This window comes from Corapipo altera, unplaced genomic scaffold, assembly GCF_003945725.1.
Source record: "Corapipo altera isolate COAL_440 unplaced genomic scaffold, ASM394572v1 104, whole genome shotgun sequence".
In the NCBI taxonomy this organism is placed as follows: domain Eukaryota; kingdom Metazoa; phylum Chordata; class Aves; order Passeriformes; family Pipridae; genus Corapipo; species Corapipo altera.
Window position 1 is genome coordinate 789,771 of NW_020884920.1, and position 13,070 is coordinate 802,840.

Here is a 13,070-nt window from a genome sequence, read left to right on the forward strand (position 1 = left end):
GTTTCATACTGGATTCAAGAACACGTTCATGTGAATATTTCTCATACTTATACCTCAATTTGCTAAGGCTGTTTAAATTTTCTTGGTTAATTTGCTTCTTGACATGCCCTTTAAAGTGTACTTTCTCCACTGCTTATTTTTTGCCAGAGAAGTCTTTCCTTCTAACCTCTATACTTTTCCTTCTGCTCTTGAGTAGTATCTTCCACTATTTGATAGTGTTGACTTTCCACTTTGCAGCACTTTATCTTTTCTGCCCTTCTGAATCATTTGACTCCTTTGCCATCCTTTGTTCATTTTAGGAAGAGAGTAATAGGCAATATTCTTCTAAAGGACATTTGCTCTGCTTTCCTTAATAGGAAATTGGGGATCTTTTAAGGCCTCTTAGTGATGTTTTATATCACTAACTCCATGTCTCACTCTTTTGGACTGGGACATGATCAGCTGTATCTCAGCTTGGACATACAGAGGAGAGCACAAAGGCAAAAACCCAAAGCAGCAATGTTTGTGGCCTAACACCCCATGATACCCTCTGAATCACCTGGAAAAAAATTAATGGAGAAAGGGGCAGAGCATAGGTCTTAATCCTTTTATATGATCTTTCTCAAACCCAAATGACTTGTTTCATGCATCTGAGTCTGCTGTCACGGATACTGTCTTTGTTAGGAGTGCATTATGGAGAAGAAAAGGCTTTTTACACGTTCATTAGCATGTCAAGGGGTTGTCTTTAAGTGTATTACAACAGCAAGGGCCACATATCTGTCACAAATGTAATAAAAGAAGCTAAAACTAAACTTCTGGCTGCAGAAAGCCCCTGTGCGGTCTGTCTAGGGCTTTGTCACTCTCAGCTGCATTTTGCATATCAGAAATGTTTTCAGTGCCCAAAGACCATGTAGCCATTTACCAACTGCACTGTCATCCCATAATGAGTCTCTGTACCTTTGGCAGTGGCTCAGAGGGATGGGATCTCAGGAACAGACAATAATACTAAAGCTCTCAGGCACAGTAGCTTGTTTGCTAAAGAGAGGCACATTTTTAACAGTAACTGAATATGACTGAAGATAAGAGTCTGATACCAGAGCACTGAGGAGGAAAACAAAGGACACCACTCCTAATCAACAAGTTTGCATAGAAATACAGTTTCTCTTTAGAAGAAAAGCCAAGAAAAGTTCTGCCTTGGAAGGTACTTTTTGACAAAAACTGGGGTTTATAGAATTTGTTATCTTAGATGATCCAATTCTACTTTAAATGTATCACGTTTATTAACAGAGCCTTTCTGAAGTCCTGTAATTTTGTTCACAGGGGAACTGAAGCTCTGGGCTTCTCTGAGGAATCACAGAAGTTGAATGTGTGACATGAGCACCCCAAAAACCTCACAGTAAATCCCCTTCCATTCAGACAATTATCTCCCAATCAGTGCATTTGAGAAATTATGAAAAACCCCAAGCCCACAATACCCATAGGCTTTAAATTAGAGGTGGGGAAGGTGTGTCACATTTAAAAAAAGAAATGGCCACAAAGGCACTTTTGTTTAAAAGCCTCCAGAGTACTCTGAAATGCCTCATAGCAAGGGGCAAAGCCTGGCAGAGCAGGAAGCTGATAGTAGATGATAGTCTGCAACAGGCATGGAGTTCATACAGCCTTGAACATTGAGTATGACTTCAGATTGAATATGTTTTTCTGCTCTGAGTTACTGGCTGTTGCATTTTTTGGAAGAGGAGCTTTAGTGACTAGCTGGGGAGTAATATGAGAAAGAAAAGAAGAATGAACAGCCTGGTGAAAAAAAAAAAAGTTTCTGAAAAAGGTTAGTGTGGTGTATCACTTCACAAAGTGGTAGACATATGGACCCTTGTACAGCACCAAAATACTGCTAGCAGGTAGCTCTCCAAGAGCAGGTCATCAGCCACTACAGTCTGACAGAAGTCCATTAGCTTAAAAAGAGGGTCTTTTAAGACAGGAGGAAAAAAGACAACATAATTAGGTGGTCTGGTTCATTGGAAGCACCTCGGCCGTTCTCAACCTGGACACATCAGTTCCCTTATAGAAGAAATACTCATTCAACAGCATTTTGTGTGACTTCCATTTCCAGTAATATTGTTGTAACATAGGAAACAGAGGTAAGTTCATCTTAAGCATTTTCTTCTTTGAAACAGAGAGCAGAAGGAACAGAAAAATTATAGGAGGTAGTGAGTTTAGCAAACCTGCACATAAAACAATCTTTCATAAGAATAAAATGCTGCATTTACAGCTGTAAATGTACACACCCGTATAAGTTAAAAATACAAAGCTACTTTTCTTTTTTAGCTCAGAGAATGAAAAAAATCAAGTGCTGGATTTAAAATGGTGAACCTCATTGCACTGGCAAAACGAAACCATTTGTGCAACACTGGACTTTTAACTCATCCTAAGTGAGAAAGTTAGACAGTTAGTGCAACCAAAGTGCAGTTGAGTTCTTCACTGTGTGTACATTTTGACTGGCTTGTAAAAAGAATGTCGAAGTTCATGACTCTCCCTGGCAGCTTCCTTTGATGACTGAAGAAAACATGATCTGCAACACAGTGGGCCACAGCCTGACTCTGAATGATTAGACAGGTGTTCATCAGACAGTGGAGAAAAGTCAAAGTCAGCTACCTGGAAAAAGAACATCAAAAAGATCTTTTTTAGTTTTGTTCCTTCTGGTTCAAGTGAGTCCAGCAAAAATATATTGGGCCAGAAATGGCACTTGGTCCTCAACCATTTTCAGTCAGTCACCAACTTCAAATAGACTTCTGATTCATACCTGCTGCTCACAGGCAGTCTCTCTACAGGTAAGTTATTCACATTGTGGCACAACGTGAAGGGTATTAGGTACTTTGCAAAGTACCATGAAAGCTACTTTTGATTTAGGAACTCATGCTTATTACAAACACATTTTGTAGCAAATAAAAGGTGTATCAAAGCTGGAAGGGAGCTGGGGAGATGAAGGTCACATGCTAGGGGTAGGTAACAATTCAGTGCTGTTTTAGGCAATGTACCCCTCCTATTTTATTATCCTGTATCCTCTTGCACTATCTCCCTGCTTTCTTTTGTGTAACTACTCTGAGGTAGATCCTCTGGAAGAGACACTTCAGTGCAAGCATCTGCTTGAGAATATTAACAAATTGCTCATGGAAACTTGATTTCGAGTTCTCTGCAATAAGCCAGACACACGCCTGTTGCTAAAAATGTTTGCTTACACTGTTTAGATTTTTCAGTGGAACAGATCACACATACCAGGGAAATGTTCCCTCCCGCTCCACTTGTCTGGGGATTACAGAACCTGTCATACTAAATACCTTTCATGGCTGAAAGACACTTAATTACTGTCCCAGCTCAAAGTAGGAGTAACTGAATACCTCCACAAGATCTTTTTGTTGTGTGTTACTTCGGAAGGTCGTGTACAGCACCAGCAGCAACATCACTGAAACCAGAGCGATGCAGACCAGGACTAAGAAAGCTGGGTGGATCCCTAGGAAAGAGCACAAGGACACATTCCTGGAGTGATAAAATACTCTGAGAAGAGGCAACAGTGAGAAGGAAAAGATGGAGAAGTTTTAGGAGAAGCTCTTGTATTTATAGAACAAAGGAGATGTGTGTAAGAGGGAATAAATTTTCCATCCTGGATTACTCCATGCCTTTCTGAAATCTCAGAAGAGGGAAAAGGTCTTTCCTGTTGTACCTGTGTTTTCTCTTGAACAGCCTAAAAAACCCCACCCCGTTACTTATGTTAGCCCTGACTCCCCAGGGTGTTTTTACCTCTGTGGTACTCCAAGAGGATAGGAAAGGATCGGATTATTTCGCTTTCACAGCAGCCTCCAGGACAGAGGATTTAGCCCTGAATGCACATCAGTGCCTTCTGGAGCGATCTGCCCTGTCTGTACACAAGTGCTGCCCGTGGTGAGATGGGGTAACTGTTCTGTATCACAAAGTTGCCCTCTGTCCTCCTCACCTGGCCACCTAACCACTTTCCCACATGATTTGGGAACCCAAGAGGGGCACATGTGACCATGTATGGGGGAGCCAGCAGGGATCGCTGGCAGGAGGGACAAATCTGTAATGAAATGGAGGCCTGGAGAAATCTGCTCTCAAAACCCCCATAACTAAACTGAAAGGAGAATTGAGACTGTTTAGTTAAGTGAGTGTGACAGATGTAGATTTTCCTAATTATCCTTTCTAACTACCAAAACTGGACTATTTAAACTGAAAAATACGTAATTTAAGTAATATAGCCTTCCCAGAAAACTTGCTACCTTCAAGACACCCTTGGCACTAAGGGTTCAGCAGACTGCAAGAAGCTCAGAGCAATTATAGCAGGCACATTATAAACTCTCCTTTCTCTTATTCCTATCCTTTTAGGGATCTATACAAAGTTTTCAGAAACCTCATCTGCAGGCTGGTTAATTCTTAATTGTCCTTAAGCTGTCTGAGACTGTCAGTGCCCTGACAGGTGGGAACCTCTCTCCCTGCTCCTCACCTGTTGGCCACACTTTTATCCCGTGGTAGGTTTGCAGCATCGTGACGCCGTTCTCCACTCTGATGCTGAGGCAGTACTGCCCCGCGTCTCTGAAGGTGTGGCTGAGATTGTAGCAGGAGCCACTGATCTCCACCAGATGGCATTTGTCACCTTCAAGTGGAATGCACTCGGATTTTATGAGCCAGCATAGTGCCAGTGGTGGGCTGAAAGGAAAAGAGCAAAAAGACACGGCAGAAAAAAAGTGAAAAATTCACGAAAATTTCAGGTAAGAGCTTGGTTAAACTAATGTAATAATTTTAAAAATAATGAAGGTAATCTAAATACAAATAGAGAAGTAATTAACCTCACAAGTGTTTGGTTTACAGCATTTGCCAAGTGAAAAGGTTCTTTGTGGTGCTCCTATGAAGGTAAGTCTTTCAGCTGAGAGCTGAATACCTGTGTGGGTCACTGGCAGGCCACTGTGTGTAGAAAACTCCACAGGCATTCTCCAAAAAAGATAAAAGGAAGCTTTTTTCCCCTGCACTTCCAAGGGAGTATACTTGTTTGTTCTTTGTCCTTCTCACACAGAAATCATTGTCTGTGCTACTGAAGCACACCCAAGACTTTTCTAATTAAAAAAACCCTGCAGCTGAAACTGGAAAGAAAGTAAGATGAGCTCTGGACAATGGGCTGACAGCTGGAAAAGGTAAATTAATTGCAAGGACCACAGCATTCCCTTACAATAACAAAAGGTTTTTATTTGTTATCAAGCAATCTAGTGCAACCCACTTTATGGCCATATGGCTTCTCACCATGTCTAATTGATGCTTTTCACTTACATTTCCAGGCCTCTGTTCCAACTGATGCTGCCCAAACTCACCTTATGCACTATGGACTTTGAGTCTGACATCAGATAGAATTAAAATCTTTGCCCCATTTTATTAGTTTTTGTTTCTTATCTCTTTATGACATTCTCTGCTAAAGAAAGCAGCATGTTTATGTGCTTAGCTCATTTTCTAGCTTTGTTTTTGATAACCCATCTCTCAAGCCTTTGTCATTGCTTCTCTATCTTAAACTCCTATTGCATCAGCCCCAGTCCTGTGACTAGGAGGTTACCAAGCCTGCTTTTAGTGATCTCAGGTTTGCCTGTAAAGGTTTTTGCTGTTTTCACTTTTTGGGGAATGAAGTCTTGTTTGCTACTTACGTGCCATTGATATGAAGAGACAAATTCAAGTTTTCCATTACGTGAGTTTCTCTGGAGCCCACTACATTAATACTTTTAACAGCATCTGAAAAGAAATAAAAAGGCAGCATGTCACACTCCACGTGGAAACTTGAAACTCACTGGTTTTCCAGTGAAGGTTTGTTTTCAGTCTTAGCGGATTTCAGCTCCATCAGTCACACAAATAATAATATTTGTCTCATACCCAAAAACGAAATCTACCAATAGAGATGTTGTAAGTTTTCTGAATATTTGATGATTTCTTTTTAATATATAATCAACTACTTTATTAATTCTTTACATTTTTACTTCCATGTTTATTTATTCCTGAGGCTGACCAAATCAATGAGACTTTCCTAATGCTTGTTTTAACTTATGTATTGTTTAGGATTAGCTGGTATAAATTGACAAATCCAACATAAGTTATGGTCAACGTTTTATTGTTTTAAGTGTATGTGAGATTTTCAAAAAGACAGTAAATTTTTGTTGTAGGTTAAAAAGAAACAGAAGATTTTATATGTTTCCCCCCCATTTTTCTGCACTAGAACAGCACAAAGTCCATTTTGCAATGGAAACAATTCATTGAATCATGTTGGCCGGTTCTTGCATGTGAAACTGTGCTGAAGTTGTGCTACCACTTTAAAGCTAGATTTTATCTGTACATATATAGCAAGTTGTGGATCGAATATGCAAAATGGTTTTTTGATTACCCAAGAGCTCCAGAGCTGTGGTAAAATCACCAGTTTTCTGCATAATTTCTCTTTCGTGGATGATGCTCCCAATTTGCTCCCATTCAGCTACGACTTTCAGATGCACCGTGCGATTCCCCAGGGAAGAGCAGTTACAGTAGACAAAGGGTTCCTTGGTAATCTGGTAAACTCTGTGTGAAACATGAAAAGCTTTAGAATCCAAATTGCCTTTTACCAAGTGCTTGCAGATTTCTGGTTTAAAATTGGAAAAGCTCTAATATATTTTCTTTACAGACTCCAGTCGCTGTGATTCTAATTCTATTCTATTTATGTCCATATCAATGAGGATTTATGTCTATGGTATTACCTATAGAACTACAATCAGTATAAGATCTGGAGTAAACTTGTGCATTTTTAATCAAAGAGACTAAAGATAATGCTAAAAGAATTCACGAAGTGAAATAGGAATAGTCAGTATATTATGAAAATCACCTTCATAGCAGGCAGATTATAAGTTAACAGGTGGGGGGGAGAAAGAAAGAAAAAAAAATAGTATTCAGAGACTAAGGCTTACATCTCACATCTCTCTTTGCCTATACATGTATTTATCTTCAAATAAGATAAATAACTGAGTGGTTTTTTCCTCCCTACTGCCATGTGGCTTTACCCATGGTTTTATTTCTAATGGTTCTGAGTGCTGTTCTACCTCTGGTAAAGTGCACCTGTATGTTATGTGAGACACTCTCCACTTTCAAAAGCTCCTCACCAAACTGTTGTATATTTATGGATAGCTGGTCATGATAACAGCTCCTTGTTGCCCAACCACTGCTTCCATTCTCCTTAAGTGCACAAATTATTCACATACGCAACAACCACCCGCTAATGGAGATCTGCAGGCACAACGATGTTTTAAAATAATTTACAATGAGCTGCTTATTCCATTTCACTCAGTTTGGCTCATCACACACACAGGGTAATACATGTAAGCATATATCTGAACAAGAAATCTAGGTCTTTAAAACATCACCATTTTGTGAGCACCCAGTGAATTTAGATTTTCAGAATTCCCCAGGGTGACATGCCAAGGATGTACCAACTCACAAAGGTGTATGCTTTGTCTTGGGATTTAACTATGATTTTTCTCTAGATGAGCATCTGAATCAGACCCATCTTGAATACTCCTTAAAGCCAACCTAGTAACCACACCTACCCGTCTCCAAAATCCCAGTTGTAGACAAATGATGCTGACTTGAAGTAATGACTTGGGTCATGAAGAGAGAAGGAAATCCGGGTCACTGTGCCCGTGGAGGAACTAGAACCCCGTGTGACAACTTCACTGTCTTCTATCTGAGCAATGGTGAGATTCCCTGTGATAAATTCTGCAGAATAATAAGGTGGGAAAAGAATGACAGTATATGTCACTTCCATAACATACTCTGTGTGTGTACCAAAACATTACTGCTTAAGTCTTTCTGTATCCTACTCCAAGTGGTTAAGTGTATTTTATATCTATTACTCAGTGTTGTTACATATGTTAATGAGGCAGTGAAATTAAAATACTTATTTAGGGTTATACAGTGGATCATGATAAAACTTCTAATAGAACTAAGAAATCTTGGACTGATTAAGGTCAGTATAAACTTTTACTCTTGATGTGAAAACAAGTGGGATTAACAACGAGTGTCTAGATTTAGAACCAAACCACTACACACACCCTTCATGTTTGGGGTGCTGGGGTTTATTTGTTTGTTTAGGGAGGTTTTCTTTTGCTGGGTTTTTGGGTTTTTTTTGGTTTTTAGCTATTTCTACATAAATTAAAATTTGACTGTGACGAAGAACAGAGCACTATATATTGTGAATACAGAAAGGATTAAGGTTTGATGTCTATGAGAGGTTTTATGTTGGAATTTGTTTACGAGGCTGATCTAAAAGAAACTCTCTAACCTGTGAATAAAGAGGTATTATGATGACACGGCGGAAAGCTGTCAGTTGATGATTTCATGTCAACCCCCTGTACCAGAAATTGGGTTAATCATACCACCCCACCTGGTTAATTTGTAAAAAAAATAGCATATTTATGATTATAAATATTTCCAATAAGCTGAAATTGCACTTAGCAACATTTGGAAGTGCAGCCATGATTTCATATCCAATTTCAGTACACTCATTTAGAGGTTTAAAAGAAAATGTAAAGGCTCTGTTGTGGTGATGGCCTAAGATCTGCTGTGTCATGCAACAGGGAAAATCAGCAGACTGTCACTGCTGCTGGTCATCCTAACTTTAAAAGTAGAAATGCTGAGAAGCATTGTTTTAGGAGTCTGGATATCTCTGAAAAATGCTGATGTGTGGACTGCAGCTGCTGAAGCATCTGGTTTCTAGTTCAGTTTCTCCAAGTGACAGAGGCAGGAAAATATGGGCAGGATCACACTTTATCCTGGATGTAGATAGACTACAGTGTGGCTCTAACTGTACTAAGTGTACGATGTCACCTAAACTCACCTTCAGTCAAAGGGCTACACAAATCAAACTCTGTTGTCAGGAGCCATATTTACAACTGACTTTCATTTTCCTGATGCTAACAAAGGCAGCCAGCACCCTGAATACTGAATTCCTGAAGGTGTAGAGGTTACAAAGGCAAATCTTACCTGTGATCTGAAGCACAGTGACATTTCTAGCAACCGGCCGACACAGCCAACAGTTCCTGTGAGTCACCCAGACAGATACAGGAAAAGTCCCAGGAAATTCTCCAGTCACATTAATTACAGAGTTAAAGCCCTGCTCGGATTTCTCTATCAGAATCAGAGGAGCATAAATCCAGTTAAAGTGATACACCTCTGATGTGACACTTTCATTCTTCACACTTAGAGTGGCCTGAACAGTAGCTTGAGCTCCTGTTGTGATGGGACCATTGTTGATTATTTCTAGACCATATGCCTCTGTGGAAATGAGAAGAAAAAAAGCAAACCAAACGTTGTTGTATTGCATTGTTAATGTTATTTATTTATTTATTTGCATATTTATATATTTATTTATTTTTAACTAGTCAGTTGAACCACCTCTGCTGCTCTGAATGACTCACTTTTATCTTCTCTGCTTACTTCAGCTCTTGCAACTACTGCAGTGGATGGAATGTGAGTGAAGTTGGGTTTTACGGAAAGGATGGATTCAATTTTTCCAGAAAATAGCAGTGCAGCAACATTAAAGGATCTGCATGTGTTAAAAATTAACAAAAAACCAAGCCTAAAACCTCAAAACAAAAGGAAAGGCAACAACCACCAATAGCTGTGAACTTGGACAGAGCAGAGGATCTGGTTGCCTCCAACATGGAGCATGTTCCCTCCCCGGCTCTCCTCTCACCAGCAGGGCTGGGCAGAGCAGCAGAGCTGGGAGGTTCTCACGCTGGTGCCTTTCCTTCTCCCTTTCAGCAGCCACCAGATTGCTAACTGGGACAGGAACCCTCGAGCTTCAGAATTTGCATTTCTCACTCATCCGTGACCTGTAATGTGGAGGGAGCACTGGGATTACCCAGCTCCTGTGCTGACTTTTCTGCACCCATCAGCTTGGGATACGGTGGAAAGAGATTCCAAAGCATCTACTTAGTGCCCACATTTTATTTTACACATCACAGGTGCTGAGCAATTCTGGAGGCAAAAGGACTGTGAGAAATGAACTGTAACATTACTACCTGAGCAAGAACTCCACTGTTCACATTTCACAGCACAAGAAATGCCCTGAGTTCAGTTTTTTGAGTTAACAGAGAAATGCTTGTGATTTGATGAAATCTGGCACAGAGAGGTTTCATGTCTCTAGAATATTCAGGCTATGCTCCACTTCAGCAGAACTTAGGAAAAAAATAGCCAGTTACCTCATGCTTATCTAGCACTTCTCCTTGGAGGTTATCGTTGTGCTGCACAAACCAGGGCCATATCGGCCCAACAGCTGCAGCAGCTGGAGTTTCAGTGGCAAACCCAAGGTCACTCAAAGAGTGATTGGCACAGCAAGACATTCCATCCAGTTCAGGGATTTCTTCTACCTTCCCGACCTCTCTCTGCAGAACGCAGCTCTGCGAGTCCCACAGCGAGGGATAGCGGCTGCCCAGGTGCCTTGTGACCCGCGGTGCGGGATCAGAGGAGGGAGCAGAAGCGCAACTTTTAGGTCAGATGTGCAAAGCAGAACCCCGGCTGCTCGGGATGCCCCACCTCCACTGCAGGCTCCAAGGTCGCAGCGCCCGAGAATAAAGTCTGGGGTAGTGGAAAGGTGCCCGGAGCTGCCTCGATCCCCGATCATAGCTATTAAGCTGGGGCAGCGAACCACCTCCCGCAGCAGTAATGCAGCTCACGGCTAATGTGTGACCTCTCGTTCCCCGCAGCCCCTCGCCCGCTCCCCGGCGGCGATGCCAGCGCGGCCCCGCGGCCCCTTACCTGCCGCCGGGGGGGCACGGAGGCCGAGCAGCAGCATCACGCAGGTCAGCCGCACCATGCTGGGGGCCGCGGGGGCCACAGGCCGGTGCCGGGACCGGGTCTGGTACGAGGTCTAGGGCCAGGTCTGGTACCGGCTCTGGCCGCTCTGGGGCCGGCGCTGCCCCCGAGGCTCTGCGGCACCTCCGTCCGCGCCCCCGGGCCGCTCCCCCGCGGCAGCGCCCAGCCCGCCTCTCCTGGGGGCAGTTCCTGCGGGATCGTGTTGGCAGCGTGACGGGGCTGCGAAGCCGACGGGGAGTTTAAACAAATAATCAATAAAACAGCGCACAAATGCCGCCCATCTGCGGAGAGCGCGGGGACAGCTCTTAGGGTTCGGACGGGGTTTGTGCGGTGCTTTGGGGATGACACGCACGGGTTCGGTGTTTCTGAGGCCCCGGTGGCGCGGGGACGGCTCGGCTGCGGTTACCGGCACCTGGGCTGCGGTTACCGGTCCCGCAGCGCCCCGGAGGGCCCGTGACGGGCGCGCTGCCGCGGAGAACCAGAGACAGAGCCCCGCAGTGGGCTGTGGGATTTTAAAATTAATTTATTTAATATTTTTTCTTTAAACTCCTCATTCGAAGCTCTTTGTCACTCCTGGTTGCGGTTTTGTTTCTCCTGGCGGATCAGCCCCCTCTGCTTGGATTCCGGCCCTGCCGCAGCTCTCCCGGGGCCCCGGCGGGCCGGGTCGAGCCGTGCCGGCCGGAGGGACCGGCAGCGGCCGCGTCTGCCCCGGTAACTCTCCCCGCTGTTACCGGGGCCGAGGGGGCGGGCGGGGCTCGCCTCAGGCAGCGCCGGGCTGGGGCGGCTCAAGGCAGGGGTGGCACCGGGGCCGGTGAAGGGACCGCGCGGCACCGCGGAGCTCCGCGCCGGCCTCCGCCCCGGGAGAAGAGCGGGAGGCGGCACCGGGAGGAGGCGGCCGGAACTGAGCGCGGGCGCTTCCGTCGCGCCCATGCGCTGCCGGCGGCCTCCGGCAGCAACAAAGGAGGGACCCGGGGCGCCGCGGCCGAGCCGGGCCCGGGAGCCGCGGGGTGAGGAGCGCGGGGGCAGCGCCCCGGCGGGGCCCGGTCCGGGGTGGAGCGGAGCGGTGTGGGGCGAGGCCGGCGCGGCGCTACCGGCGGGGCGGGACCGGCGCGCCGCGGGCAGGAGGAAGCGGCCGGAGCGCCGCCGGCACCGCCGCCGGAGGCCTCGGGCCGAGCTCGGCACCGGCAGCGCTGAGGGGCGGGGGAGGCGCCGGCGCGGCCGCTCACGGGTGCCCCTGTTCGCAGGGCGGAGATGGGGCCGGCGTGATGGCGCCCTGGCCGCGGGGAGGAGCCGGTGCGAGCAGCGCTGCGGCGGGGAAGGTGAGGGGCGTCCCGGGGGGCGTTTGGGGGCGCCCCGGCCATGCAGGCTGTGAGGAGCGCGGACAGAAACCGCCCAGGGCAGCGGGGAGGCCGCCGGTCTCCCAAGATGAATATGGTTTTAGGTTTCTTTACTAGCGGGAAAGGCAGCTCGTGGACAACTCCGGGTACTGCTGGGAGCGAGTCCCGCCGGGGTGTGTCCGAGGGGAGCTGTAAGTTTGGGATCCTGGGTGACAGGATAACAGGTGTGCAGTGTTGGGAGCATTCCCGAGCCTGGAGCCTGCTGCTGGGAGAGATGGAACCAGGCAAAACGCGTGGATGTTTGGACCGTGGTGGAAAGAGCCCAATAACCACTTGTATCTGTTAGTGCATTCCTGTTGCAGTGAGTGCTGTACATGCTTGGCATTGTATTTGTAAGCTTCAGTAAACGTGGCAGCTGTGGCTTATCGAAAAGGTGGTCCCCCTCAATAGGTCAGAAGAATGGATGTAGTGATCTGATAATGGCTGTTAACCAGCCATATAAACTAACAAATACTTCTTTATTCTTTTGTAGGTGTGTTGATCTTGATTTTAGGTACTGAAAGCTGACCTTTCCTCCTTCAAGATGGCATTTGTTTCAGCACAAGGGCCTACGGTGGTGGACCAAACCACTTTGATGAAAAAATACCTTCAGTTTGTGGCTGCTCTTACGGATGTCAATACACGTAAGAGAGTTTTTTCTTATTGAAAATTACAGTTCTTCAGTAGTTTGTTTCACAAATGTTGCAGTACTGTTCAGGCAGTAGATCAATGTCAAATTCACTTTGAATTTTGAGTTTTGATTTTTGAAGAAGCAAAGTGATGAACAATACTTGCATGAGCCAAAGTGAGTGAGTTGAGTGTGTGTGTAGTTGTGTG

At 45.1% G+C, this 13,070-nt stretch overlaps 2 protein-coding genes across 5 annotated transcripts in view; one reads left to right on the forward strand and one right to left on the reverse strand.

Annotated features, from left to right (window-relative positions):
• Window positions 1-2,063: 2,063 nt before the first annotated feature.
• TMEM130 (transmembrane protein 130) lies at window positions 2,064-11,248 on the reverse strand. Its single transcript, XM_027656444.1, has 8 exons — window positions 10,801-11,248; window positions 9,025-9,315; window positions 7,590-7,758; window positions 6,401-6,570; window positions 5,673-5,757; window positions 4,490-4,692; window positions 3,372-3,484; window positions 2,064-2,628 (listed from the first exon to the last, which is right to left on the reverse strand). Exons 1-8 carry the CDS (start codon window positions 10,856-10,858, stop codon window positions 2,452-2,454), a joined length of 1,266 nt encoding a protein of 421 aa, XP_027512245.1. The 5' UTR covers window positions 10,859-11,248; the 3' UTR covers window positions 2,064-2,451.
• Window positions 11,249-11,300: 52 nt separating this feature from the next.
• TRRAP (transformation/transcription domain associated protein) overlaps window positions 11,301-13,070 on the forward strand; it is a 75,534-nt gene continuing 73,764 nt past the window's right edge. The window contains exons 1-3 of one of the 4 annotated variants that reach the window (XM_027656440.1): window positions 11,301-11,568; window positions 12,102-12,176; window positions 12,727-12,877. In XM_027656440.1, the coding sequence (XP_027512241.1) occupies window positions 12,778-12,877 (100 nt within the window). In that variant the 5' untranslated portion in view covers window positions 11,301-11,568; window positions 12,102-12,176; window positions 12,727-12,777. Of the gene's footprint in view, window positions 11,569-11,764; window positions 11,865-12,101; window positions 12,177-12,726; window positions 12,878-13,070 lie in introns of those variants that run through there. The other 3 variants (XM_027656439.1, XM_027656443.1, XM_027656441.1) reach the window with 3 other exon arrangements.

Excerpts from the sequence above, each read along its gene's own strand:
- TMEM130 (XM_027656444.1), bottom strand. The coding sequence starts at position 10,858 with ATGGTGCGGCTGACCTGCGTGATGCTGCTGCTCGGCCTCCGTGCCCCC. Across the intron at positions 9,316-10,800 it reads CCGTGCCCCCCCGGCGGCAG|AGGCATATGGTCTAGAAATA; the intron begins GTAAGGGGCCGC and ends TCATTTCCACAG. Across the intron at positions 3,485-4,489 it reads GATAAAAGTGTGGCCAACAG|GGATCCACCCAGCTTTCTTA; the intron begins GTGAGGAGCAGG and ends GCTCTTTCCTAG.